General features: G+C 40.1%; 1 protein-coding gene across 1 annotated transcript; it reads right to left on the bottom strand.

Annotated features, from left to right (window-relative positions):
* Positions 1-13,912: 13,912 nt before the first annotated feature.
* Positions 13,913-18,452, bottom strand: LOC117451172 (keratin, type I cytoskeletal 13-like). Its single transcript, XM_034089328.1, has 7 exons — positions 17,918-18,452; positions 16,852-16,934; positions 16,090-16,246; positions 15,599-15,760; positions 15,052-15,177; positions 14,380-14,600; positions 13,913-14,035 (listed from the first exon to the last, which is right to left on the bottom strand). The coding sequence occupies exons 1-7, from the start codon at positions 18,395-18,397 to the stop codon at positions 13,942-13,944; spliced, it is 1,323 nt and encodes a 440-aa protein (XP_033945219.1). The 5' UTR covers positions 18,398-18,452; the 3' UTR covers positions 13,913-13,941.
* Between the last annotated feature and the right edge of the window lie 6,680 nt (positions 18,453-25,132).

Raw genomic sequence — 25,132 nt, forward strand, 5'->3', positions numbered from 1 at the left:
GTGTTGCACGGCCAGATACGGCTCAAGAAGCTGACTCAGATAAGGAAATATATGATACATTATGATGTGATATGATATGAATGATAATGGGACACATCGACATCTGCACTCAGTGCCGTGGACTGTACGTAATGTTACTTTGAGCCGGTTACTTATGTTGTGGCAGATATTTAAGTAAGCTTTCTTAACTCTAATCTTATAATAGTCAGATTGCTCTGAAGATGGGAGGAGATATTCTCTTAATGTTCACGTTCACACAGTCGGTTGATTTTTGCCGGCCATCTTTCCTGCAACAGCAGTTTTTCCTTTCTCCTGTAATATGACTTGATAGCTTTAAACTCAGCACACTGAGCTCTGATTAGTCAGCAGGCAGTGCTTTCACTGAGTTGATCTCCTAGCCTGCAACCTAACCTGCTCCGGGGCAGGTTAGCCGCTCAGCATAAGTTACCATGGAGATCTAGCCCGCTAAAAAGAGAACCAGCGTCGTAAGGCAAGGCAAGTTTATTTATATAGCACATTTCAGCACCAGGCAATTCAAGGTGCTTTACAAAAATGAAAGACATTCAGACAAAGGCATTTAAAAACAGTAAAAGATAAAACAAAAATTAAAACAAAAAATTAAAGACATTAAGAAAATGGCATTTAAAATCAGTCATTAAAAAGAAAAGCTAATAAAATAAACATTAAAAGATAAAAGTTACAGTTCAGTCTAAGATAAGAATAGTTCAATTCTTTCAGTTCTTGATTTTTAATTTATTCACAGAACCTCCCTTTGGAAATCCGAACATTTCCGTCCCGATTGTTAATTTAGACTGATTGTTTTCACCATGTTATGCTCGCATGACATCCACAATCGGACCCTCAGGAGGGTGCACTAGCCCCCTACTCTGCTTTGAACACCTGTGTTACCAAAACACTATTTTTCACCCGTCGGTGATGTGATACTTGTTCCTCAGTACAAATCCCCCAAAAACTAATCGTAAACCCTGGCTACGACGGATATCCCAAATATCCTACTTTCGAGCAGTCCCTCTCATAAATGTCATGGAGTTTAAAAACGTTTAACTTTAAACAATTTAGACACTGTACATCTCACCGAGCATTGAAAGCCTTCTTTATTTTTACCCTTCATTCCATCTTCATGTTCTTGTAATTTATTCTTTAGGTTCTTGATTTTTAATTTACTCAAAGAACCTCCCTTTGGAAATCCGAACATTTCCGTCCAGATTTTTAATTTAGACAGACGGTTTTCACCATGTTTTGCTCGCATGACATCCACAATCGGACCCTCAGGAGGGTGTACTAGCCCCCTACTCTGCTTTGCATTCCATAACAAAGTCTTTAAGTGTTACCTGAACACCCCGTGTTACCAAAACACTATTTTTCACCCGTCGGTGATGTGATACTTGTTCCTCAGTACAAATCACCCAAAAACTGATCGTAAACCCTGGCTACGACGGATATCCCAAATATCCTACTTTCGAGCAGTCCCTCTCATAAATATCATGGAGTTTAATTACGTTTAAATTTAAAACATTAAAAGAAAAAATACATGGATAAAAGTTACAGTGCAGTCTAATATATGAATAGTTCAATTAAAAGCAGCGACAAAAAGAAAAGTCTTCAGCCTGGATTTAAAAGTAGTCAGAGTTGCAGCGGACCTGCAGGTTTCTGGGAGTTTGTTCCAGATATTTGGAGCATAATAACTGAACGCTGCTTTACAATGTTTAGTTCTGACTCTGGGGACAGAAAGCTGACCAGTCCCTGAAGACCTGAGAGATCTGGATGGTTCATAATTTAGCAGGAGGTCAGAAATGTAATTTGGGCCTAAACTATTCAGTGCTTTATAAACCAGCAGCATTATTTTGAAATCTATTCTTTGACACACAGGAAGCCAGTGTAAAGACTTCAGAACAGGAGTGATGTGATCCACTTTCTTAGTGTTAGTGAGGACTCGAGTAGCGGCGTTCTCAATCAGCTGCAGCTTCCTAATAGATTTTTTAGTGAGAGCTGTGAAGACACCATTGCAGTAGTCCAGTCTACTGAAGATAACAGCATGGACAAGTTTTTCCAAATCCTGCTGTGACATTAGTCTTTTAATCCTAGATATATTCTTTAGGTGATAGTAGGCTGATTTAGTAACTGCTTTAATGTGGCTGTTGAAACTCAGGTCAGAGTCCATGAATACACCTAGATTTCTGGCTTTATCTGTTGTTTTGAACATTGCAGACTGAAGCTCAGCGCTCACTTTTATACGTTCCAAAAACCATTTCCTCAGTTTTATCTTTGTTTAATTGGAGAAAGTTCTGACACATCCAGACATTGATTTGTTCAATGCACTTACTCAGTGTTTGAATTGGAGCATAGTCTCCTGGTGAAATTGTTACGTAGATTTGTGTGTCATCTGCATAGCTATGGTAACTTATTTTGTCGTTTTTCATTATCTGAGCCAGTGGTAGCATGTAGATGTTAAAGAGAAGAGGCCCCAAGATGGAGCCTTGAGGAACCCCACATGTCATATTTGTCAACTCAGATGTGTATGTACCTATAGAAACAAAGTTGTTTCTGTCCTTTAGGTAGGATTCAAACCAATTTAGAACTGTTTCCGAAAGTCCCACCCAGTTTTCCAGTCGGTCTAGTAATATGCTGTGGTCAACAGTGTCAAACGCAGCACTGAGATCTAATAATAATAACACTGAAGTTCTGCCACTGTCTGTGTTTAAGTGGATGTCATTAAAGACCTTTACAAGAGCAGTCTCAGTGCTGTGGTTTGGACGAAAGCCTGACTGGAACACATCGAAACAGTTATTTAAATGCAAGAAATTACTCAACTGTTGCAAAACAACTTTTTCGATGATTTTACCTAGAAATGGGAGGTTTGATATGGGCCTGTAATTGTTCACTACTGAAGCATCTAGATTATTCTTTTTTAAGAGCGGTTTAATGACTGCAGTTTTCAGGGCCTGTGGAAAAATACCTGAGTGAAGAGATTTGTTTACTATATGAAGTAGATCTGAGGCCATGCAAGGCAAAACATCTTTGAAAAATCCTGTTGGAATAATATCAAGGCAGCAGGAGGAGGATTTCAGAAGTTGTATAATGACCTCTAGGTTTTTATCATTAATCTGATGGAATTGTGTCATGGTGTTTGAATTGATATTAGGTGGACACAGAGACAACACATTTGCTGTTCCTGATGCAGAGGCACTGACTGCTTGTCTGATTTTCTGAATTTTGTCAGTGAAAAAGGAGGCAAAATCATTGCACGCCCTGGTGGATAGAAATTCAGAGGCTACTGACACTGGAGGGTTAGTTAGTCTGTCGACGGTAGCAAACAAGGCACGTGCGTTGTTTTTGGTAATGATGTCAGAGAAGAACGATTGTCGTGCGTTTTTCAATTCTAAATTATAAAGGCCAAGTCTCTCTTTATAGATTTCAAAGTGAACCTGGAGATTTGTTTTTCGCCACCTGCGTTAAGCTTTTCGACATTCTCTTTTTTCTGTTTTCACGGTCATGGCCTTTCTCCATGGAGATATTTGGCAGGACAGTAGGCGACACGCCCGTTCTAAGCCATGTCCCTCACTCCTCACATCCCAAGCTGCATCCCCAAAAAGTGTATTATGTTGTTACATCGTTTCAGATGTTATGTTTCAGTTGTGCTCGTCTATGTTAAAAAGCCTCAGTCACCTTAATTCATGTAATATAAACATCTCAGGTCATTAACACTCATAGCTAAATGTGCAATACCATGTTCAGCTATGTTACTATTTATAATGTTATTGTTGTTACATCAGAAGATGTACATATTGGAATGATTTCTTAACTTACAGTAGGCTATTTTTTCCAATGTGTGTTGGAAGGATTTATTAAATTAGGCTTTTAGAGAAGGGTGAATTATAAGCCTGAATTATATAACATTTTATACCTAAAAACATAAAAGCCACAATAAATAAATCACAATTATTCTAGTTCTTTTTACCTCCCGTATTGCCTTCAACCCACCAGCTTTTATGGTGTTGTTACGTCACTAACTGTAAGCTTGTCACTCAGAGTAACCTACAGTTAATTTAGCTGCTGGAGAAGAAAGATCAGGGGGGGGGGAGAGCTGTGTAAATACACAGCTGAGAGCTGCCGTTTCATTCAGACTGTTCAAAAAACGGTAACAACGGACTATTTTTCTTAGCGGATGCATGTCAATTTAAATCAATACAACTATTTTTTAAATCAATAAAACATTTTCTAAATCCATAAAAGCATTTCAATTAATATTGGGAGTCATGTCGTTACTTTGTTGAGAATGTGGCCATGTAATAAGCGGGATAATTTGCAGCGACTTGTTCCTTATGGGGAAAATAACACCCTTCAGCTGATCAAGATCCCTCCGCTATGCGTCGGGATCCTGATCTGCCGACAAGGCTCCATTAAAATATAAATATTGTTAGTGAATTACTGAGTTTAGGCACGTTAATAACGTTTTAATGAAGTTGAATACAGTATATTCATATGTGTCAGTGGTTTCATGTCAATTCGGCGAACATAAACATAAATGATCGTGGTGAAGATGATGATTAAATTAGGATTAAAAATCGAGAGCCGGGCTGCATTTCCTACCATTGGTTTTTTTCGACTAAACAACATTATTTTGTTAAATAACAACATGGTGATGTTTTGTAAATGATTACATGTCTCTTATTTAGCACAGAGTATGATATCCGTGACATATGGATCTTAACAAAGTTCCGCTGTACATCCAGCGTACTGTATCTGACTTTATTTCACATGAGCTCCAGTGTGGAACCCCACTGCACCCCCTGGTGGATCAATGATCCATTGCAGCTGGCTTCATAATAATTACATTTATTTATCACGGGGGAGGTCTCAAGTCAAGCTGGAGGTTTTCCCTTGAGCGAGGGCAGATCACGTACCAATCACGGCCCTCAAGTTTCAAACTGTCTGAAATGAAACGTTACATCTGTAGCACAGTCATTAGGCCTATGTGGTGGTGGTAGGGCAGTGGCTCTGGCTTTACTAAAAAGTTCCTTCAGGTCCCAATAGCAACTGGGCACCTTGGATTTGTCAGGGATATCTTGCTCCTGTACTTGGATAGCCTATGTCATTTATGTACATGCAGTTTGAACAACATCTTGGGTCTCAATCCGTCTAGCATCGGGTGTGTTGTCACCAGTCTTATTGTCTCTCAAACAGAAATGCTTGCAGTCCTCTCCCCATCCTTTAATTAACTCTCCCAGATCTCCAGTCTATGTGTGGGTTGTGCTTGACTAACCATGGGTAACCAAGAATAAGTGGGTGCTGATCAGAGTCAAATAAGTGGAAGGCCATGTGTTCTGTATGTGTTGCATTTACGGTTATTTGAATGGGCATAGTACAATGGGTAACGGTAAACAATAACCGACCATCCAGAGCAGAGGCCTTTAACGGTTGCTTCAAAGGAATAACACAGTTACACTTCGTGGCCAAACCCCAATCCATTAAACTTTCATATGCACCAGAATCTATGAGAACCCCCTGAGTTAAAATATGTCCATCTACTTTTACTTGTACCTGTGTCAACGTACGAGGAGGGAATCCAGAAGACAGTCGGCTCACCTCGTCCGAGTCCTCCTCGTCACTGATGAACCCAACCTTTTACTGTACAGGAAGCCAGGAGGTGTCCTTGCTCCCCACAGTAAAAACAACAGCCCTCCTGAATGCGCCAAAGACGCTCCTCAGGAGTCAACTTTGCTCGACCCAACTGCATGGGCTCCTCTGAGACACTAGGGAGCACTCTTCTTTCAGGGGGAGCATCAGCAGGAGGTCTCCAGGCGGGACGATGGCTTGGTGTGTCCCCTTGGTGTCGAGTCGGTCGTGCCACATTCTTAAACCTTTCTTTGTCTATTGTCTATTCGAACTGCCAGTGCAGTGACATAATCCAAATCTTCTGGGAAGTCCAAAGGTATTAACTGGTCTTTAATGGAATCCGAAAGACCAGACAGAAAGGCGTCGAGCAGTGCTGGAGAATTCCAGCCACTATCCGCTGAAACTCAATGGCATTGTCCGATACTCTGCTCTGGTGGCCTCTCTCCCAGGAGCCGTGCGATTAAAAACCTTGGTGAGAGTGTCTGTAAATAAATCCAGAGAATTACAGGCAGGTGAATCTCTCGCCCATTCGGACGTAGCCCAGGCCGCTGCTCTCCCTGTTAAGTGGCTCACCATGAAGGCTACTTTAGAGTGATCAGTGGGGAATGCAGCAGGGTTATATTTATAATGGAGATCGCAATGAACAATGAAAGGGCGACAGTCACCGGAATCTCCGGAGAATCGCTCTGGAGATTCCAGACGAGGCAGTGGAGCATGGAGTGGCACATGGTCAGCTGGAGCAGTTGGTGTGGAAGCAGCAGCAGGAGACTGATGGAATGAACCAGCTTCCAGGTGAACGAGGACACGGTGCAGCTGTTCGGCAAGGTGATTCACCTGAGTATTGACGGAGGCTTGAACATTTTCCTGACGGCCGGTCAGGTCCCTCACCCCCAGGTTGATGGCGCCCAGCTGCTCCTCATGCTGGTGTGGTCTCGTTCCTTGAGCTCGCAGAGCTATCTTCACTGTCTCTGAATCCACTGGTTCCATATTTGGTCAGTTCGTACTGTTGTGAACCGAGACACAGGACGCAGGACCCAAAAGCAGGACTCAGAAATAGAATGTTCTTTAATAACAAAAACTAAGTTGTACTTTCCAAAAATAGAAAGTAGATAAATAAGAAAACTAAGTCGTACTTCAAAACAAAACTCACTTGACAAAAGGTATATTTCTCAAAGTGAAGTTTCAGGAGTCAAAAGACATGAAACATAACAAACTGACATGGGACAAAGAAACACAAGGGCTATTTATAGGTGAGGAGGATGGGCACAGGTGAAAACTATCAGGGCAGGGCCAAGCAATCCCAAGGGCGGGAAACACACAAAGGCAGGAAATGTGGGATCTGGAATGAGAGGGAAGGATTACTTTCAAAATAAAAACAAGAAGTGACAAGATCAAAACACAAGACTAGAGTAAAAAACATAACTTGACCTAACATAACTGTCGAGTCACAACACATAAAAAGACACGTTGAATTTACAAATGGATAATAACAAGATATAAAGCAAGGTATCATATATACATAAGTATGTGACAGATGGAATATTAAAGTGAGGCTGAACACGACTTTTCTTTATTAATAACTTTTTACAGTTTAAATGAATACTGTCTGACCATCTTAAATTCCGGAAAATACAAAATAATTTAAAAAAATGCAGCCGCGTTTAAATACTTCTAATTAAACAATCTGAGTGGGATAATTCTTCCCTGGTGATGTTTTTGTAATTGGAGGTCATCAATGTTAAAATGTCAAGATCCAGTTCTAATTTCTTAAAATGTACCTCTAATTATATCAACGTCGGAGTAAGAGGCATTCTAAAGTAAAGTTTTTTAGAAGTTTACCACTTTCATGTTGATTGACTTAAAGACATTATTATTAATTTATTCCAGTTTAAAATGCTTGTTTCATATTGTTTTCTAAGTTAAGTTAAAGCCTTTTATTGTCATCATACACAGAGTATAACGAGATTCCCGGTGTGTAAAAAATACAAACAAATACATAACACTAAAAAACACGGCAATAGGACAGACAACATACAATCATACGGGGGAATAAATAGTTAAAAATAGTTTTCATAGAGATAGTCAAAGGTTTTTACAGAGGGGATTTTGCATCTTTCACTCCACAAATCAGAATATAATATAATATAATGTATTTAGTAATAAAAGGCTATCAGAAACTCTGAATGATATCTGAACAAAGGTCTCTGTAAACACTGCTGAAATATAGTTGGTAACAGTGGCGTAGCCACCATAGGGTAAACTGGGTGGGCCCAGGCCCACCCAGTTTACTCATTGGCCCACCCTGAGAAAGCCTCTGTGCCATTTAAATAAAAAATTATAATACTTTTTTTTAATTATTATTATAAAAAAAATGTATTCACCCATTGAGAATATCCAAGAATTCAAAGTGAAATTCAAGTGAACAAATATCGAGTTTAATTAATGTTGTATGTGCTTTATCCTCTGAACCAAACTCATTTACGGTAAAAACTGATTGTTGGTTCCGGCGCGCGCCATAATAACGTGAGAGAGGCAGAGAGCTGCCTGCAAAATAAATGATGGCTCAAAGTTCACTAATGACCAGTGGCGGCCGGCCCATAGGCCCACATACAAAAAAAAATCTTAAATAAAAAAAATATATTAAAAAAAAAATCTTAAAAAATCAACACACTCTCACTCCCTAAGCGTCCAATAGCGACGTTTGGTCAGTGTCCGTGGCGTCCAATTGTGACGCTACTACTTTTGCAAATATGGCAGTAGCCATCGATCAGCTTAAGATAAGATATACTTTATTGATCCCAAGTTGGAACATTTGCGTTACATCAGCATGTGTAACAGTTACATATGCAGTTGTGTTTATTTGAAAATCATTTAGTATAATCACACAAATTCTGTGTTTTATATTCAACAATTCTGTGTTCTTTATTTATTGATTGTTCAATACCTGACAACGCCGGAGATGAAATATCTACATACATCTTATAAGAGTATAATACATTATGTATAATATCAGTTAAAATAAGTGCTTCAACATAGTTAACATTGCTGGAGGTATGCACAAATATTGATAGATGTCTTGTAATGCACTATTGAGGAACCTGCAACCCAAGTTTTACATTCAGTGCAGAACTACACCACAGTTGTGTAGGCTATGATATGTCATAAACCTTAGAAAATCTTGAAATCTTGAAAGGGATGTGCAAAATAGTCATTGCATACAGTCTTTAATTAACTATTAGTAGATAATAACGAGTAATGAATATACTTTATAGGGATCGTATTAATATCTAATAATAAAAATAATTAAATTCAATAACATGCTTTAACCACCAGGTGTCCCTTTATATCAGCTGTGCACCTTTATGGTGTAAATACAGCCTATCTACCAATTGGATCAAATATAAAAGTGAGCCGAATTAGTGTTGATACTGCAAGGAGACGTATTGTGTGAAAAGAAATGTAATATGTTGTTTAATGGCTGATATATTTATGATCCACGTCACGTTTTCAGTTCCTCGTGTTTGTCTAGAGGTCTTCTCATCAGGGCTCTATAAATACAGAACTACGGCAGATATGTAATATGTAATGCAGCCGAACCGTGTATTACAATGCCGTTATGTGATGAATTTCAAAGAGAAAAGCAAGCACACTCGGAATAAAGTATTATTATTTATTTTTTTAAATGTTTTCGGTCTGTTTCCGGTATTTGTTAATGACGATGTGCTCTGAGATGTGAGACTGGAATTGCACAGGGGAAAAATAACGTAGGCTATCTTTAGATGCGGATTTTGTTAAACTAATATGTTTAGGCTGTGGACCAACACTATACATTGACGGGGAAGGGGGTAGCAATAAAGATAACACCATTAAACAGTTACACAACATAACAGAAATAATATCGATAGCAGCGTCCCCAGCAACCACCTTGGTAACAATGAAAACGTCGCGATTTCCTGAAGTAATCTTCGTAATAACTAGCAAACTAAAGATCATGTACATCCACTGCACACATAATCTGAAATAACAACTCATATTTCTCGCATCAAATGACATCAAAACGCATTTTAATGGCCAAACTAACTTTAAAATAGGCATTTTCCACCGAGAATAAAACGAAGTTCGGCCATGTTTTCTTTTTCTGCAGGGAGAAATTTGAAGATCATGTGACATAGACGCCAGCCATCGGAATGAATGGTGAAAAAAACGGGGTTTGTCAAACAGAGCACATGGTGTAGTCCAAACAATAGCTGGGGATTCTGGGTAGTGTAGTGTCTTCTGCCATCCTTTACTCAGAAAAAATATTTGTTTCTCCGAATCGAGGGGGAAAAATACAAAAGCATTGCACACAATTTAAACCAATCAATGTTGTGTAATTAACAAGGATAATCTGGTGTTTTTTAGTCCATGAGTAGTGCAGATATCACTGTAAAATCAATCGACAGTAAGAGGAATACTTACTTCCGGGTGTACAATTGTCCGTTATCCAATGGGAATGGACGCTCACATTGCCTTTAAGGGCAGCCGACATAAACGAATGCCGTGCTTCCATGAGCGTCAAATCCCGACGCAGATGGGAATACATTGCAATCAGTTGAAAGCAATTTGCGTCCCTTTATGACGCTGAAGGAGCCTAGGAGCGTCACAATTGGACGCCACGGACACTGACCAAACATCGCTATTGGACGCTTAGGGAGTGAGAGTGTGCTGTAAAAAATATATATATTTTATATTTTTATTTTTAATGAACAAGGTAAATATCATATCATTGGTATCAATAAAATGTATAATCTACAATAAAATCTCGTTTAAAATTGTGTTACGATGTCAAAAGTTACTGATAAGTCACATGTTTCCTGCCTGGCCTTGCCCATGGCATTAGTTTATCATTACCGGGCAGAGCCCCCGAGCCAAACAGCAGCAACCAGCACATTGCAAAAGTCTCAATAGTAAACTGTGCCGCCGAAACCTAATTTCAGCCAATCAGCGCCGTCAAATATTTTGGTCACGTGGGCGCTCACGTTGGCGCCAACGTTGCTTACGTGCGTTGACGTGAGTTGTTTTTTAGACTCGTGAGTGACCAAGGTGACGCAGAAGTTGGATGAGAATGGTGTGCAGGTGGAGTCGCCGGACCTCGGTCCGCACCCAATTCCGTGCAAGAGCTACTCTCCAATCCTTTTGAAAGGAGAAGTTTGGGAGATACATTTATACTTAAAGACCTTGGACCGGACCAACCCGATTTGTATCACAGCAAGCTCGTGAAAAAGACAAATAGTATCAAAGAGGCTTCTCAGTAGCTGGTACACCAGGAAGGCATGGCTAGCTGGATGCAAACAGGTAAATGCTATCTTTTGTTTCCCATGCTTGCTCTTCAAACAGCCGGGGACAAATACGATCTGTTCAGAAACTAGACAAAAGTTAAACAAGTACAAACCACAGACTGTCTGTGTCATGGAGAATACAGTCGCTGGTTTATTTATGTCTGTATAGGCCGTTGTTGTGAGTGTGGACGGTCGGAGCATATATAACGTTAGCTTAGCCAAGCTCCATTCAGAAAAAAAACATTCTAAAGGGTTTTTCGCCTGCCGTCTGTCTGCAGACTTGTCAAAGCATTAATTCATGGTTTTTACTAACCGGTATCAGTATGTTGTTACGTCGGCATCATTTAGAAACGTGTATTACAATTTAATCACGGTAAAATATGTTCATGTTGTTGTAGTTGTAGCTCCCGAGCCAGCGCGTCTTGTTTGAATGATGCGAGTAAACACAGCTGGCAGCCGCGGTGAAACTCGAGCGACTAGAGCGATGCGATAGGAGCGTTTAGAGCGAAGCGAATATTCGCATCGCGTCCGGTCTGAACGCAGCATTAAAGCGAGCTCCGCGCTGCACTGGAAACGCGCCATTGTTTTTTTAAAAAAAGCCAGACTCCAAGAAGAGCCCCCACTGCCCTCATCTAGCGGCGATCTATACGATCATTTTCTGATGAAATAGCCCCGCCTCCCTCTCCCCACGTCCCCCTCTCCCCACCTCTCCTGCTGCTGGGCTGTCAGAAGAAAAACAATGTTAACGGAAACTCTGCTGCACGGTTCCCTCGTCCCTTGGAAGAGGCGGGTGTTTTTCATCTGCTGGTGGACAGTCCGGAGAGATATACACAGGGTTGGTTGTAACGGAATACATGTAATGGTGTTACGTAATCAGAATACAAAAATCAAGTGTATTCAGCTGGCGTTACATTTGAAAAACGAGTAATGTGATTACAGTTACTTTCGTAAACCTGAAGTGAATACATTTTGTACTTATTGGAATTATTGGTGGAAAAGTTTCCAAAATGTAATATTCATTACCGGCAGAACCGTGTGCACACTGCACTCTGCACAGCGCTGCAGCATGTCTGTGAGCGAGAGAGATGCAGCGTGTCTGTGAGGCCCCGCCCCCGCACGCAGATGAGAGAGATAGAGAGAGAGAGAGAGAGAGAGAGAGATCTCTTTCAAAATATATTGAAAGTTAGAAACGGAGATGGTTAGATAAAATGTACAAGATAGCGTTTATGTAGCATTTCTTTATTGTCGAAATGATGACATTTCATAACGGGATGAAATCACAGTGCATGGCCTGCTGCTGCTGAATGCATGGAGCAAGTGACTGGAAAAAGTTTTAAAAGTTATTACATCATTTCAGATAATAAATAATAATGATAATTCATTCTATTTAGGGGCACCTTTCAAAGCACCCAAGGACACCTTACAATCCATAACATATTCTAAGGAAAGGTTTTAAGACAGTATAAAGAATGCAGTCCGGGTGATGTTTTTTATGTGGGGTGCAGATGAGAGAGCTGTCCAGAATGACACCAAGATGTTGTGTTTGAGTTCTTGATAAGCCATTAAAACAGTAAAATACGTGTCTCCTGTTCCCAAAAACATACCCACATCTGTTATGGAAAAAGAAAGTATTCCAAAAGTATTCTAAAAGTAATCTGTCACCCGTACCAGCGGGGATTGTTGTTAGCTTCTGATGCGCAGAAGAAAAAAATCTGGCCCACCCTATTTTTTACAGGCCCACCCTAAAGTACATTTCTGCCTACGCTACTGGTTGGTAATGAAACTTTGTGGAGATTTCTGCCTCACAGTATCAGAAATAACACATTTTGAGATAACAGCTTTTAAAGATATGGATTGTAAAATTGATACATTTCATACACACTAAAATGGATAATAGATATCACCATAAAACTTCACCAGTTGATTATTATTTCTAAGGTACCCTCAACCCTTAGGCTGAAGTAGTTTAACCAGAAATGTGTATCTGCGTTGATGAGGGGGCCGACAGGTTAAACCGGTCCTACGGGGGGAGAAGTCAGCTATGTGTTTTCAGTCAGACACCCTTCATTTGGTTTGCTGTTTGATTTGATTTTCCTTTCTGTGGTCTCCTCTCTTCTGTCTGTCAGGTTGTGACGGACATTTTTCGAAAGGAAATAAAAAGTTAAAATCTGAAAATAAAAACAGAGACAGGAGGGACAAACAAAGGTGACTCTTAAAAATATATATAAAAAAGATATGCTGTATGTTCTCCTCTTTCAGCTCTGAGGTTCAAGATGAATTGTCATTTGCACAACAACTAAAGCTTAGTTTGGGCAATGAACATCATGAGTCCCAGCCTCCCACAACAATAAAAAAAACAATATACATGAGATAAAAAGAAGAAAATATAAAACTGTAATAATACCTCGTCATTTATTAGTTGATTTATAATTTTCAATAAACAGCTAATAAAGTAGTAATTAAAGCTGTAAAATAAGACATTTGGAGTAAAAATCGTAGTATCAACCAAAAATCTAAAAATTCAAAAATACTGTATTACTGAATATTCTCAAGTGACTTAAGTAAATATACTTAGTTACATTCCACCCGGCCAACAATGTTTTCCCCATAAGGATCAATACAAAATGTGACCATAGACACCTTCATCATCTAATATCTCCAAATCTATACAACAAAGATGTCAAACTTGGTATACTGGCTCCCTATAACTTTACGCATAAGATCTCCAAACATGGTCCTAATAACACCAACATCTGGCCAATATTAAAGCACTTTGCATTCTTTTTGCACAGTTACCGACTTTCTAATTGTTGTAACAGATACTTTTTACAATGTTATATAGTTCTTTCACTTAAGTGAAGGATCGGAATACATTATAGATGTCATGTAACAGAAAACACACACATTTACATGTTTCAGTTCATCAGAAGTATTTTATTTGTGTTTTCTGGAACGGTTTGCTTGGTGTTGACAGATGTTTGTTCTCTCAAACTTCCTGGCTTTCAGAGCTGACCTCTTCATCGTCAGTGTACTCTTTGGTGATGATCAACACTTTCTTGGTTTTTGTGGTGGCCGGCGGGCTGCAGGACGACACAAACAGTTAGTCTCTATAACAATACTTTTTTTTCTTTTAACCTTTCATTTAACATTTTATATACATACCACTTTAAGGTTGTTTTTTCCCCAATTGTAACCCTTCTACAGAAGCTTAGCATTCACACATCTCCATTTCTTTTTATTAGTTGCAAGATATATTATTTATGTTATTTGTGACTCGGACACCATGTTGATTGTCACTGTGGTTATTATGTATTAGTTTATTTGTTTTATAAAAATGAAAAAAATGGTTAACCCTTTTTTCTTGGTAAATAATCATAATTTGAATGAACTACAATTTTTTTCAAACAAATTCCGGTGCATTCACCTGAACACCTCTCCGTCCAACAGCCTCCTGTATTCGGAGATCTCCATCTCCAGCCGGGTCTTGGTGTCCAGCAGGACCTGGTACTCGTGTCCCTGTCTTTCTAGGTCGGACCTGAGCTGAGCTAGCTGGCCCTCAAGGCCCAACACCTTGTTCTGGTAGTCTCCCATCATGTTGGAGTAGCGGTTCTGTGTGTCACAGAGGGTCCCTTCCAGAGACGCTTTCTGAAGGAGAAGTGTGAGGATTCAAAATTCATAGGCTTTATTGTCATATGTGGAATAGCAATTGAATAAGATACAACCGAATGCCATACTATTTATGATGCTAAAATATATTTTAATTAAGATTGAATCCACCTTTATTAATTCCCAAATGGGAAATGTGTGCTTCATTCTGGTGTTATTTTACAATTGCACGCAGGCAAACTGGCCCTTCTCCAGCTACCAGTCCACACTCCATATTTCTGCTCTGATCTGCACCATTCCATTCCCAAGCCAAGTCCCTTCAGACTGAGCTACTGCTGCCCAATTTTGATGCCAAAACTTTTGTTTTTGAGTAAAATGTGTATTTCAGGACTTGTATCTGTGACCACTCTATTATTGGTATTTCTCCTGAAGTACTGTAAGAGACCTGGTGACTTCTTCCTCCATTGATTGAATGCTACAGTATACCCACCATGCTGAGCTGTGCTTGGAGCTCAATCTCCAGGCCCTGCAGCGTGCGTGTAACCTCTGTTATCTCCGAGCGAGAGGACTGGAGAGTCACTGTGCTCACTGCCACCTCCTTATTGAGTTCTTCAGACTGCAAAACAACAAGAACACATCGAAAAGTACATTAGAAATCAGATCTGCTTATAAATCAAACTGTGTGAAGAGGACACTGTGTCTTTCAATTCACAAACCTTTATTGCTCTCTGTACCTCTGGACGTTTTTATCTTTGAAAGTCGTAATCATGACATAGTAGGCTACCAGTTTTACCCAACATCTCATATTCTTTCCTGGTATATCATATAATATTGATTTTAATAGTCTTTCATTGCATTAAAATGCCTTTTATTATAGAGACAGAAAGATAGACTGGACTGCTATAGTGTTTTTGTGAAGTCTAAATGCGGAAAAACACAATCTTGCTAGAAATAATCCTGTTTGAGGAAGATGATTCCAGAAGTCATTCATGAACAGTCACAACAGGGTTTTTCATCAGATGGTTGATTTTGCTCACCTTGGCCTGAAACCAGACATCCAGATCTCTCCGGTTCTTGTTCGCCACGGTCTCGTAATGTTCTCTGATTTCACCCATAACAGCAGACAGGTCCTGCTGCGGTGCGGCATCCACCTCCACGTTCACCTGACCCCCCACCTGGGAGCCCATGGCCAACAGGTCCTGCAAGAGAACAGTTCCAAGACAACATTAAGTCGATAATAAAGAATAGCTGTTAGTTTGTTCATCAGAATACAAATGTGAGTGTCTGCTGCATGCTTTTCTCTTTTTCATGTCATTTTAAATGATTCTCCTTGTAATTGCTTCAGACTTTGGATTTGTCATATGTTGGGACATTACCAGCACCCAGTAATACAGATTGGATTTATTCACAGTCCTTTTCTGAGATACTGGTATGTTGAAAATAACTAAATTCCTTTCATTTTCAATATTTGACCTCTTTTAAAATCCAGCTGATTTAAATGTTATTGAGTTTGCAGGTTGTCGCCTACCTCCTCGTGGTTCTTCTTCAGCTGGATGAGTTCGTCCCGCAGAGACTCGATATTCATCTCCAGATCCGATCTGCCCATCGTCAGCTCGTCCAGGAGCCTCCTCAGCCCGCCGATGTCCGCCTCCACCGACTGACGCATGACCAGCTCGTTCTCATACCTGCAACACACCAACCATTCCATCAGCTACTCCGCCCGAAACAAGCCCAGAGAAATCACAGCAAATTCTCATTTCGGTACAAACTACTGTATAGTGCATCAGTACTTGATCAGGTGAGGCTTATTTGAAGATAATGTACTTACAGTACAGGATTCGTTCTGTTGATTAAACAACTATGAATATCCAATAATGATAATAATTATTATTATTAAAGATATATATAGATACTATACTTTACTATAATAATATCTGGAGTTGACGGCAAGAGGATAATATGTAAAGGGGATAGCATATGTCCTCCTAATTTCATCATGATACTGATAAATCATAGTCAGCAAGGGCCGAATAACAAAGAAATACAAATAATTAGTAAATATACAGAAAAACCCCACATAAAACAGTTTATAAAAAGGTAAACATGATCAGGAAACTAGCATTAAAGGTATATTTGAGTAACCCATTGTTATCTATTATATGTCTTTTGTTTCTAATTACCTGTATTTTGCATCTCTAATTTTCTTTAAGTTCTAGTGGCCTTAACTAGGCTGGGCTTTGACAATACATTGAAAAGCTCCAATACATGAAATAAATGATCATGATCTCACTTGACCCTGAAGTCGTCAGTGGCCAGCTTGGCATTATCGGTGGCCAGGTACAGAGCTCCATTTGTGGTGGTGGCGTAAAGGATCTGAAACAAAGAGGACTCACCGTTAGTCTTCTATTCATCATCAGACTCTCTGGAAAGAACGTGAGACTCTAAGACAACATATTATCTCAATTCTACAAAATGACATTTCTGCACTGAAATGATGACGTCCCAGTCTCCTACAGCACTGCAAGAATGGGACAATGTGTGCCATAAAAACAGCACGCTAAGGCCTACCTGCAGGTTGTTCCTGTTTTAGACTCAACATGAAAAGAGGAGAGATAATTATATTCAAACATAAGTCACTTTTCTGCCTCATTGTTTTGTGTTGCCTGTTTGCACATCATGCTAAACTGGAGCCCGAGCCTGACCCCGCTTCAGGAAGCCTTGCTGTGTTTAGGGTGTGGCTGAACCTGAATGCATCTTGCAGGAAACACATCCTGTTTCTCCGTCCGTCTGTCTGTCTGCAGGCTGCACACCTGAGGGTCCTAACGTTGTCAGGGAGGAGGAATCTCTGAGCTGAACAAGATTCATTTTCACATGATCTCATTCTTTATTGTGGCTCTGCTTTGGGATCAGGGTTGAACATGAGACAGCATCCAATCCTGCAATCTACCTCCCCTGAGGCAACTGTTTGCAATTCTTTTGGTAATACGAATGCTTTAAGATCTCTTGGAATCCTCAAGAAAAGAAAGAAACATGTTATCCCGTGGACTGTTCAAATCAAGCAATGAATCAAGTAAACTAAATAACTACCATCTGGGAGGAGTCCATATTTTAAAACTATTGTAGTGCTCCTGCAATAAAAACATAAAATATGAAAACCAACAAAGCTTTATCTTTACTTTAATCTTTTTCACTGTCACCACTTCGCATCTTCCTCAGCAGCTATACTTGTGTAATGTTTCTTGTCCCTCTCTTTGTCTTGGATTGTCTGCATGTGGATTGGGTTTTATGACGTGGGTGGACGCTCAATCCAATTACCTTACATTGTGGGACAATAATGTGAAACCTGACTCCCTCACCTGGTCCTGCATGTCGCTGATGGCTGCCTTGAAGCCGGAGCAGTCGTGGCCTTCGGGTTTGGTCTTGCTCTCCAGGAAAAGTCTGATCTTCAGCTCCAGCTCTCCGTTGGTCTTCTCCAGGCTGCGCACCTTGTCCAGGTATGTGGCCAGGCGCTCGTTCAGGTTGGTCATGGTGGCCTTCTTGTTGTTGTCATTTACATCTATGGCGTCTTTCAGGTTGAAGCCTGACCCGGCTCCGGAGGAAAACCCTGACCCGGCTCCGGAGTAAAACCCTGACCCGGCTCCGGAGGAAAACCCTGACCCGGCTCCCGAGGAAAACCCTGACCGGGCCCCGGAGTAAAACCCTGCTCCGGCCGAGGAGAAGCTCCTGGGGCCACTGCTGGAGATGCGGACCCCGGACCCCCCGGCACCACCGTACACGCTGGGGGCCCTCGTGGAGCCTAGGCGGTTGCTGGAGGAGAAGCGAGCGTAGGAGTTCATGATGGAGGAGTGCTGCTGCTCGGGATGCAGAGAAGAGTAAAGCACGCTATGTACTCAGGTGCTTTATAGCGCCTGGAGTGAGGGGAGGGGTGCAGGGTCCGGCAGGAAGACGACACACACAGCAGGAATTTCAAGCAGCTGTCTGATGTCACTCTAAAAAGCTTCTGGAAAGGTCTCTAACTCAATCATCGTGTTTGTTCAGGTGTATCTCCTCCTAAACCTGCAACCATATACTTTTTTTATCTATCTTATCAGATGTGGAACTTGTTCAGACCCTCGATCCTCCTCTGCCCCCCTCCCCCAATGGATTCCTGTTAGCATGTTGAAACCTGCAGAACCACTCGCAGACGCCCCTCTCATGTCTCTTATTGTGACAAACAATGGAGCTCTTTGTGCGACGCTCTGTTTGCTTCCCCTTAACATGAGCACACATTCACCCTGAAGTGGCTTTATGGTGAACATTGTTGAAACTCAAATACAGCAGTCCCACAAACCCACTTTACACTTTATTATATGAAACTAGGGACTATCAGTTCTCAAATCACATCTCTCTTGATCCTTTAAAAGAAGAATGTCAACTATTGCAACACTATTCTGATCCTTTAAAGGTCACCTATTATGCAAAATCTACTTTTGTATGTCTTATACATCAACATGTGTCCTCTCTGTGTAAAGAGACTCTTAAAGTTATAGGAAAAAAGATTCGCTCACCTTTGTCCTGATCCATTTGTATAAAAGCTGAAAGTAGTAGTCTGAAAATGAGCTGATGAGATTTTGGCCACTTTATGATGTAATAACGATTATTTTTTTAGCTAGCGTAATTATTAGCCAATAACCAACCAAGGTAACCCTACTTTGAGCCCAACATGAATTTATGGACACAGCTCTCAACACTCGGATGAAAGGGAGCTGTATACTTTTCAATAATCCAAACATCTTTAGAATATGATCACAACAAATCATTTAAACTTGTTTATTCTTATCTTATGTTACCTAGTTAGCATTCTTTCTTTTTATTTATGCATATTTGACTAATCCCTCCCCTTTTAAACTGTTTACTGTCCTATAGTACACATTGGAATGATTTCTTACTTTATTTTTTACAACTTTATTAAATAGATAAAGGTGTGCTCTCTCGCTCTCTCTCTCTCGCTCTCTCGCTCCACATTGCTTTTCTTCCCGACTGCAACGCTGTTGTGTGTGTCTGTGAGAGCGTTTCACATGTGTGTATGAGAGATTTTTACCAGTGGCGAGCCTGTCTCTGAGGGCCTAAGATATTCTACAAAATAATATTTAAAAACATTAAAACAAATTATATTTTTCTTTATATATTTTTAAAAAATATGTTTTTAGTAATATTTGTCATTAGTTTTACCAAAAATAACATTTCCAAAGAAATAAATCCTTTGAATCTGCCTATTCAGTTTCTGTTTGAATGTGAAGGGTTAAATGAAAGAAGCTCGTCTCTGCGAGGTGAAGACAGGAGCTGATTGGACGACCAGCTATGAGTTCATGGAGGGCCCAGCTGTAGTAGCTGAACGAGAGACTAATGTCAAATGACAGTACATTTGACCAATCATATCTCAATCAATCAATCAATGTTTATTTATATAGCCCAATATCACAAATGTTACATTTGTCTCAGTGATCTTCACAGTTTATACAGAATATCAGTATGACAATACGACACCCTCTGTCCTTAGACCCTCACATCGTACAAGGAAAAACTTCCGGAGAAAACCCAGTTTAAAGGGAAAAAAATGGGAGAAACCTCAGGGAGAGCAACAGAGGAGGGATCCCTCTCCCAGGACGGACAGACGTGCAATAGATGCCGTGTGTAAATTGAAAAGATAATACATTTGCAACATACAGTAGGTAGTCCAAATGTTTGGAAATGCATGTGTGTATAATAGGAAGATGAATCCACGAGGATATCCATCCAGGACCGATGATCCAGGACCACAGCCACGACCAGGGCCGGACTGGGACAATAAGTCAGGCCGGGAATTATACACCCAGCCAGGCCACTACCAGTTTTCTTTTGTGCCATTTTGCTGGATTTATTTGTCAATATTTACAGCGTTGCTGCCCATAGTGATAGCCCTAAACTTTAAATCTACTACCCCAGAATAAACATATGGACATGGGTTACTATTTAAAAAAAAAATTGCAAATCTATTTAGGAACCTAACCATGTTAACATATTTTAAGTGGAGGTGGACCTCAAATCCTCTAGGGGGATCCGGGGGCATGCTCCCCCGGTAAGATTTTTTTTTTTTTTAAATGTTGGACTTAAATGCATCAATCTGGTGCACTTTGAGGGGGAAATAAAGAGACTACACCCATATGAAACAGAACTGTATACATTTAAATAATCATAAAATCATAAGAACATGGCCATAACCAATAACATACCATATCCAATATGAAAAAACATTGAAACTTCTTTATTTATTTGTTTTTGGTTCATTTATAGTTGTGAGTGTGTCTGGGCTCCTGAACCAGCCTCTCCTGTCTCCCCCCTCTCCCCCTGCTCATCTTTGAGGCAGCAGCAAAGACTAGTTTTAGCTCTCAACAAGTTATTTGCATATTTTATTATTCATGCATATTTTACTAATCACACCCCGTTCAAATGGAAATATGTGTTTACATAACATGGTGACCAAACCGTTTGAGACCCACTGAGATAACTTAGACTAAGTTAACTATCTAAACACTCAGAGAGTCCTTTACCTCACCTGTAGTTATCAGTCTCTCAGTCTGACTGGAGAGGACTCTCCTCCACCTTGTTGACAGCTCATTATATCCGTTAGCGCAGCTAGCTAGCACCAGATGCAAACAACAATACACGTAACCGGTGCGCGCACTGTCTCTCTCTCGCTCGCGCCACACATACACACCCTCCCGAGCTTGAATGATACACAGACAGAGACCAATCGAGGGCATTAGTGTATGATCGTGGCCATGTCGGCAGGCCACATCATGTAGACAGCCAGTTACCCTCTGTGAGGCAGAGTCAGACCCACATTTGCGCAGCGTTGCGTTCACAATACATAAAAAAAAAAAAAATCCTCAGGCCAGCAGGCCACTTAGCAGGCCAGGCCATCAGGAAACCTCCCGGTCCTCCCGATGGCCAGTCCGGGCCTGGCCACGACTCGCGATCCAGGGCTCGCGATCCAGGACACAGGACCGCAGGATCATCCATGACTCCGGATCCCGGCGTATATAGACACCAACAAGAAAGACATTTGGGGAAGCTGGGTTAATCGGAACATGAGATATCTTCCCTCTAAATGGGTGGGCTTTATTATCGCGGACTTTATGATAAGTTCCGCCCGCTGTGAAACGTTTCTTGTTTCCATAGCAACAACAACAACTGTCAACAGCGGAAACTCGCCTTCAAAATAAAAGCATGCCATATTACACTTAAAACATACAACTGCAACGAAAGTAACAAACACAATGCAATATACTTTTCAATTTCAAAGAACACAAATTGGGTTATTTACAGGTGTTGTTTTGTGTGGTAGAGGGTCGCTTTCATTGATGCGTTTTGCACCCCGGGCGTTGTTTTGATATTCCATCAGTGTGAAAAAAAATATAGATGTAATCATTTTTTTATTTTGTATTTCGCGACCCACCTATCACATCTCTGCGCCCCACCAGTGGGGCGTGCCCCACACTTTGAGAAACGCTGTATTAGTCGAACCGCATAATCCTGCTTTATCCGACCATTTCTTAGTAACTTTTGAAGTACTGTTACTAGACTACAAAGCATTAGTCAAAAGCTCCTGCAGCAGAAACCTATCTGTTAGTGCTATAGCCAAATTTAAGGAAGAGATTCCACCAATACTTAACTCGATAGCATGTCTGCATGTAAGGGAGGAAACTTATACAAAATGTACACCACCGCAAATTGATCATGTTGTTGATAGTGCTACAGATGCGCTGCGAATAAAATTAGACTCTGTTGCTCTTTTGAAAAAGAAGAAAATAAAACAACATAGATTAGCTCCGTGGCATAATGCCGAAAACAGCAAAATAAAGCAAAAGTCGAGACAATTTGAAAGGATATGGCGTTCCACTAAACTGGAAGAATCTCGTTTAATTTGGAATATTACTCTCAATGAATATAAGAAAGCACTGCGTAAAGCGAGAGCAGCCTACTACTCTTCATTAATAGATGAGAATAAGAATAATGCAAGATTTCTTTTCAGCACTGTAGCCAGGCTGACAGAGAGCCATAGCTTGATTGAGCCATCTATTCCCATAGCACTCAATAGCAATGATTGTATGTGCCTTTTTAACGATAAAATTGTTACTCTTGGAAACAAAATTAATGACCTCTTGCCTTTGACCAGTATAGTGTTATCAACAGCTCCCAGAAACATAAGTTCTAATATTACACTAGATAGTAAATTAGAATGCTTTTCAGCCATAAACCTTGAACAATTAAATTCAATGACTCTCTCTTCTAAACCATCAACGTGTATCTTAGACCCAATTCCAACTAAGCTGTTGAAGGAAGTTTTTCCATTAATTAGCACTTCTTTATTAAATATTATGAATATGTCTTTATTATCAGGCTATGTTCCACAATCATTCAAAGTAGCAGTGATAAAACCGCTTCTTAAAAAGCACAACCTCGATCCAGAGGTTTTAGTCAACTATAGACCTATTTCTAATCTTCCGTTCCTCTCAAAGATTATTGAGAAAGCGGTCGCAAAACAGTTGTGTGATTACTCAAAAAACAATGATTGATTTGAAGATTTTCAGTCTGGCTTTAGAACACATCATAGCACAGAGACAGCTCTGGTTAAAGTCACAAATGATATGCTAATAGCCTCAGACAAGGGACTTGTCTCTATTCTTGTTTTGCTCGATCTCAGTGCTGCATTTGATACTATCGACCATGATATCCTATTGCAAAGACTAGAGCACTTAGTTGGCATACAGGGAACTGCTTTAGACTGGTTTAGGTCCTATCTATCTGAACACTCTCAGTTTGTACGTGTCAACGATGAATCTTCCATGCAAACCAAAGTTAGCCATGGAGTGCCACAGGGCTCAGTGCTCGGACCTATTTTGTACACATTATATATGCTTCCGTTCGGCAATATTATAAGGAATCATTCTGTACATTTTCATTTGTTATGCGGATGATACTCAACTATATTTATCAATAAAGCCTGATGAAATTAATCATCTAAATAAAATTCAAGACTGCCTCAAGGACTTAAAAACGTGGATGACCTTAAACTTTTTGATGTTAAACACGACCAAAACTGAAGTTATTGTACTCGGCCCGAAGATTCTACGAAACAAATTATCTAAAGATATACTAACTATGGATGGCATTAATTTGGCCTCCAGTGAGACTGTAAGGAATCTTGGTGTTATATTTGATCAGGATTTATCCTTTAACGCCCACATAAAATCAATTTCAAGGACCGCCTACTTCCATCTACAGTACGTAACATTGCAAAAATCAGGCATATCTTGCCTCAAAACGATGCAGAGAAACTAGTCCATGCATTTGTTACTTCAAGGCTGGATTATTGTAACTCTTTATTATCAGGGAGTACCAAGAAGTCAGTCAAGTCGCTTCAGCTGATTCAAAATGCTGCAGCTTGTGTACTAACCAGAGTTAGGAAAAGGGACCACATTACTCCTGTTCTGGCTGCCTTACACTGGCTCCCTATAGAACACAGGATAGAATTTAAAATTCTTCTTCTCGCCTACAAAGCCCTTAATGAGCAGGTGCCATTTTACCTTAAATAACTCATTATACCCTACTGTCCTACTAGGGCATTGCGTTCCAAGAATGCAGGGTTGTTGGTTGTTCCTAGAATCTCTAAAAGTACAATGGGAGCCAGAGCCTTTTCTTATCAAGCTCCACATCTGTGGAATCAGCTTCCAGTTTGTGTTCGGGCGGCAGACACCCTATCCGTTTTTAAGAGTGCACTTAAGACCTTCCTTTTTGATAAAGCTTATAGTTAGGGCTGATTAGATTCAGCCCCTAGTTTTGCTGATATAGGCTTAGTTTGTATGTCGGGGGACATCTTACTTCTTCCTTCTCTCTGTCACAAGGGTTAGGGTTAGGGTTAACCCTAACCCAAGTGTAAGACTTACACTTACACTTATAGTCATTGCTTTCTGATGGACTTTACCCTTTTACTCTTCAGGTCGCATAGGGAAAATTAGTAGCAGTCTACTGCCATACTATTCAGTTCACTTTCTCCTACTTCCTGTACCCGGTTTCCTGTCTAACCTTCAGTACACATTTCACAAAAATATAAATGTGCAAATATGAAACATACAGGTCAATATCACCTTAGCTGAACTGTCAATACCCTAAAACATATTCTTAGATATAAATACCTAATTTTGAGTTATTTAGACACAATTAACACTTATAGTTTAATGTCTTGTTTAAGAATATATCATATTTGAATATATCATATTTGTTAAGTGTTATTATGGGAGAATTACTATTCTTGTGGTAGTACTGCCTTATTAGGCCCATATTGAGCATATTAAGACCAAAACTCATGTACAACAACTTCCTTACTTGCAATAAATAAACACTAATTAGAGGGTTATTGGGGAAAAACTAATGGCTTAATACTTGTAGAATATGGTCAAGTAGAATAAGGCATTAATAAGTGTTTTATAATGACTAATAAAGAGCCAATATACTGCTAATATGCATGTTAATTAACAACTAGTTGATGG

Source organism: Pseudochaenichthys georgianus, chromosome 8 (genome assembly GCF_902827115.2).
Source record: "Pseudochaenichthys georgianus chromosome 8, fPseGeo1.2, whole genome shotgun sequence".
NCBI classification, from domain to species: Eukaryota; Metazoa; Chordata; class Actinopteri; order Perciformes; family Channichthyidae; genus Pseudochaenichthys; species Pseudochaenichthys georgianus.